Source organism: Vigna unguiculata, chromosome 5 (genome assembly GCF_004118075.2).
Source record: "Vigna unguiculata cultivar IT97K-499-35 chromosome 5, ASM411807v1, whole genome shotgun sequence".
Classification (NCBI taxonomy): domain Eukaryota; kingdom Viridiplantae; phylum Streptophyta; class Magnoliopsida; order Fabales; family Fabaceae; genus Vigna; species Vigna unguiculata.
In genome coordinates, this window is record NC_040283.1 from 36,432,183 (window position 1) to 36,437,397 (window position 5,215).

The window sequence follows — 5,215 nt, forward strand, 5'->3', positions numbered from 1 at the left end:
TGTGACATCTGAAAAAATTTTCTTAAGAACGATAGGCGTGAGAAATTGAAACGACAATTAAGGTTTTATATATTAAGTAATTTCAGTTGATAATAGTTGTCGCTGATAGATTACAGCAGATGAAAATTCATTGCTTTACTGTTTTACTTTGTTAAATAATAGTTTTAGTTATGCGTATTCTCACAATCACAACTCTCCTTATAATTAAGTTAGTAGAAATAAAATTAACATGCAATGTAAAGAGACAATGAAAAATAGAGAATACACACTAAATTCTTATACTAGTTCATTTGACCAACCTCACTACATCTGGTTCTCAAATAATTGACTGAGTTTTACAAATCATACTAATGTTGCAAAGTACAATTTGATTATTGTTTGTCCTCATAAGTACTCCTAGCTAAGCTTTTTAGTATTGTCTGAGTTTGTAGTCGTTTCTAATTAATCTCTTAAGTATTGTCTAAACTCGTAGTCTCTCATGACTTATCCCTTGAGTATTATTTAGGCTCGTAGCCAACTTTGGCTAACCCCATGACTATTGTTTGCACTCATAATCATTCATAACCAACCCCTTGAGTACTATTTTAATAAGGCTTTCTAGGCTCAATTAATTATTCTTTCTCAAGTCGCTTTTGGCTCAACCAATTGTATATATTCTTTCTCAAGCCACTTCTAATCTAACTTGAGTATTCTTTCGGCTCCTATTTACTTCTTATTGATTTCGTTCAAGTATTCTTTTCACAAGTTACTTTTGACTTAAACAAACATTTTTCAACAATTTATTTCTAACTTAAACAAGTATTTTTTGAATAACAATCACTCTTAATTATGGAATATTATTTACCAAAACAACCAATTTTGGTTAAGATTGTCTTTTAGACTAAACATGATCATGCTTGTGTTCTAAGTTATTTTTAACACTTAATTAATAAGATAATGCTATAATTTATGTCATCATGTGTTACTGAAGTTAATGATACTTTGAAGTATTGACTATGCAATACACCAACATAACATTTCTATTTGATATAGTAACAGTCTAATGGATGCTCAAATGACTTCATAAATACCTGTTAAATATTCCGTGAATATTAATTTAATAAAAAAAATTTAGTTTTTGAATATTCCGTGAGAAAAATGTGAAATTTTAGTTGAATTAGACAATATGATGGAATCTATCTGTTTTTCAAGCTCATCATTACCTATGTGACCATCTTCTCATAAAGCACCACAAGAAAATCCTCGTTGTCAACATTAACAATGTCACAATGGCCGTTACTTAAACAATCCTCATTCAAAACCTCATCAATGAGTTTGTCCTTATAGATTCGAGGACCATCAGAGTTCTATGTCACAACACACACATATTCATGCATTTAATTATTTTTATTATATAAACTTATGCCAAAGTCTAAATCAAAGACATAAAATGTTTATAGTCTCTTATAGAAGTTGTATAATATGCAAACATACCCATTATCCACCAAATAACCAATGAAATTAATTTCCATAAATGAGTTAATTCTGCATACTCATCATATTCTTTGTCGCTTGGGCTCAATAATCTGCATATTTATAACATAACATCATTATATAGAAAGAATAAATGTGAAAAACATAACACTAGGATGAGTATAAGTTATACACTCACAGTATAAAAATTTTAAATTTATGGCATAATCATCTTTTACAAAGCATAATTTTAGAATATTCATAATGATTTATGCTTTTAAGTAATATCACCATGTTTTCAAACAACAATATTAAAACATATTCCTCATATGTATTCCATTACTATTTCTCAACTTGAATATGAAAATTATCATACAATATTTTGCAAAAAGTAAACTAGAATGACAATCCAAGGCGAATTTATGTTCAAGATAATATTTTAAGCATCAACATATATAGTGTACTTAATAAAATAAAATAAAAGCAAAATTTAAAGTAAAAAAAAATATTATTAGAGTTGTCTTTAAAATATAAAAATAGTTTTTATAATCTCCTATTTAATTCAATTGTTTGCTTAAAATGAATGGTACTATATATAACAAAAAGCATCAATAATTCAAAGAATTTGACACGTTAAAATGAATGATTTTAACTAGAAAAGAAAGACATCATGTGAATATAATATACTTTTATTATACATGGAAAAAAAAGATATAATAAGTTTTTATATACATGGTACTTGTTTTGTAAAAGTATAAAAAACATTAAAAATTATAATGTAAATAGGAGCTTACATTTTGTATTCAAATTAAACATCTTTCATATTTACTTATTGTTTGAAAAAAGAAAAAAAGGTAGATTTATATATCGCGGTTCACTAATTTAACGTACCATGATATAAGAGAAAGAAAAAAAACATAAAGTTTGCCTATCCACACCCCCAAAATGAAGGAAATTAGTTTACGCATAGAGTTAATGAGATCAATAAAAAACAATAATTTGGTCACAATTTATATATTTCCGAACTAAGGATGAGCATGCAATAAATGTAAAAGATGAAAATAAAAATAAAGTAAACATACTAACTTAGTCAAAGAAATACAAAAACAAAGTGAATATGTTTAAGTACAAGCACAAAAAAATTTCAAGGTAAGATCTCCTAAGAATAAATAAAATTTATACCTTAATCAATAATTTCAGTTAGTAAAATATTCAAATACAAATATTAAGTTATGTGAAATATTAATTATTTAATTTTTAATCATGTGACAACATTCTTTTAACTAATCACATTTTGCAACAAATTTATGTAAAAAATGGTTGAATAACCACAGGCAAAAAATTCATCAAAAGAAAAATTTAGTTCCACTTACTACTATACATACAAATTTAGTTGAATCTTCTAGGGTTCTTTCTCTTGCATAAATAAAGAAACTAAAAATGAACATAATTAAAAGTGTATCTTTAATAAATCATTTAAGAGAGAAATAACTAGTTTTACCTTCACATCAGTTTTTGGTGATAGAGCAACTATAGCTTGAGATTTATGAACATTCCGAGCAAACATATTGCTCTAACTTTTGTGCATCTTCAGTAGTCATGTCCACACAAGCAGGATGGTACCTAAAATCAAAGTTGAAAAATATTTCTTTCATGAAATTCATAAGATCACAAATAGAAATAACAAAGATATTATAACATTATTTCTTGAATACTTGTTAATTTCTTTTATTTTTGAAATAGATGAAAGCTTTCAGTCAAATAATGTCAAAGTTTATCAAAGCAAGAGAAATCAAACATTGCATCAATCAACTAAGTTGACACATTGTTAAAAGACACCAAACATAATTTGTAATTTTGTTGAAAAATAACTAATGTATAGACATCAAAACTTTAGACTCCATAAAATCCATTTTTCATTTATTTGATTACATGTTTCTAAACCTTTTTTCTTGGATTGAAGAAGCAAAAAGACCTTGTCAAGAGCAACATGCAAACCTTGTTCATTAGCAAATGAAAAGTTTGAAAAGCAACAAACCTGCCAAGTTCTTCAAAACTATCAAACTTAAGAAAACATTGTTCTATGACTTCTTCAAATATTTTTATGGTGTTTGTCAATCATCCTTTTGTTTAGGGCAAATAACTTTAGGCACTCAGATAATATATCTAAATTAATTCCTAAAAAAAGCACGTCTAAAAAAAATTAAAACCCCTCAAAATTAAAAATTCACTCATAAATGTAAGAAAAGTAATCCAAGAAATCAAAACACATTACCAATTCTTGCATTCCTCACACTGCATCATAAGTACATCTGGGTTATAAGGCATCTCGCACTTGCAGTACCTTCAAAAGCACAACCAAATTAACAAAATAAAATCCAAAATTTCAAATATTTAAAAGACATACAACAACTTGATTTTATTGAAAACAAAAGGTGCACTTACACAACTACACGATCAGGTGTGAAAGTTCCACTAGCAGCCTTGTACTCAAACCTATAATAATAATCCTCAGCAGCTACATCTTGAAGCTTGGTATAGTTCTTGAAAGAGTGCACAACACACTTCTCTTCAATGGCATGAGCACTTTGTACATCATAATGGTCAGACAAAAACAACTCTTTCACTCCATGGAATCTCCTACGTCCCCCAAAGGAATCTTCTGGCCTATAGTACCACCTAACATACACCTTCACATCGTTCTTACGACCAGCTGGTTCAATTTTCTCAATACGAGCCACGTATGGTGGCTTGTTTGTATCAGGGGGCCGCATCGTCACATGGTCCCCAACTACAAAAGGAACAATTTTCATTCATAGTCGTATCGCCCACATGAATTCAAACCATTCTCTCGTTGTCCCCATTACAAAAGTAACAATCTTGTTTCAATTTAAACAACTAATTACCCAAAAAGAGAAAAAATTTCTAGAAATTACCTCTTACAATCTTGTTGGTACCTTTGATGGTGTAGGACTTCAAGGCTTTTTTACTCGACTTTGTTTTCGACATGGTTGAAGAAAGATCTCTCTAAACACTATTTATCAGAAATCTTGTGGTGGAGAGTTGGAAATGGAAGGGGATTTGAGCTTTGGCAATAATGGTGAAAATCTTATAACCTAAATAATTTTGGGGACAAAGAAGAACCAAGGAACCCTAAGGTTTCATTTCAGTCATCGAAGAAAAGGAAAAAGAGCACAAATAAGACAAGAGAATGAGTGTGATGCTTATAATGCGAGATAAAATGAATTTTATTACAACATCTTGATACATATTTTGATTCAAAGCTATCATTGGTATTTGACATTTTACCATTTTTGGCTTACTTTTTGTCCTTTTTACGATAATATAAGTGATTTTTTCTTTATCAAAGTAACTTTTATTTACAAAGCACAAAATACGCGTCATGACATTTATTTAAAAAAAAAATTGTTGTTTCATAACTTGAATTTATTTAAGAGAGAGAAATAAATAAATAAAAGAATTAAATGTGAGTTAGATAATGATAAAAGAAAAAACGATAAAAAAGGAAATCCAGTAAATATAAAATAACCCATTCTCATCTTGTACCATAGAATATTTGTTATTTCTTTTAGCGTTTGATTAATTTTTGTAAAGGACTAAATATCCTTAAAAATAAAGGATTAAAGTGTGAAAAAAAAACAAAATTGGAACAAGAAGATAGAATTAAACCTTTAGTAAGAGCTAGTAAAACTTTGAAAGAAAAATGTAATAAATGAGTCATTTTAACTATAAAAAATAGTAT

General features: G+C 28.1%; 1 protein-coding gene across 1 annotated transcript; it reads right to left on the reverse strand.

Moving 5' to 3' along the window:
* Window positions 1-1,356: 1,356 nt before the first annotated feature.
* Window positions 1,357-4,625, reverse strand: LOC114182919 (chromatin remodeling protein EBS-like). The gene is made up of 5 exons (XM_028069717.1): window positions 4,389-4,625; window positions 3,898-4,243; window positions 3,728-3,796; window positions 2,954-3,075; window positions 1,357-1,565 (listed from the first exon to the last, which is right to left on the reverse strand). The coding sequence occupies exons 1-4, from the start codon at window positions 4,459-4,461 to the stop codon at window positions 2,997-2,999; spliced, it is 567 nt and encodes a 188-aa protein (XP_027925518.1). The 5' UTR covers window positions 4,462-4,625; the 3' UTR covers window positions 1,357-1,565; window positions 2,954-2,996.
* Between the last annotated feature and the right edge of the window lie 590 nt (window positions 4,626-5,215).

What these genes read in the sequence shown, in the direction of transcription:
- LOC114182919 (XM_028069717.1), bottom strand. Translation starts at nt 4,461, where the DNA reads ATGTCGAAAACAAAGTCGAGTAAAAAAGCCTTGAAGTCCTACACCATC. An exon ending in TACCAACAAGATTGTAAGAG is followed by an intron (nt 4,244 to 4,388) that starts GTAATTTCTAGA and finishes TTCCTTTTGTAG; the next exon opens with TTGGGGACCATGTGACGATG. An exon ending in TGTGAGGAATGCAAGAATTG is followed by an intron (nt 3,076 to 3,727) that starts GTAATGTGTTTT and finishes CTTTGATTTTAG; the next exon opens with GTACCATCCTGCTTGTGTGG.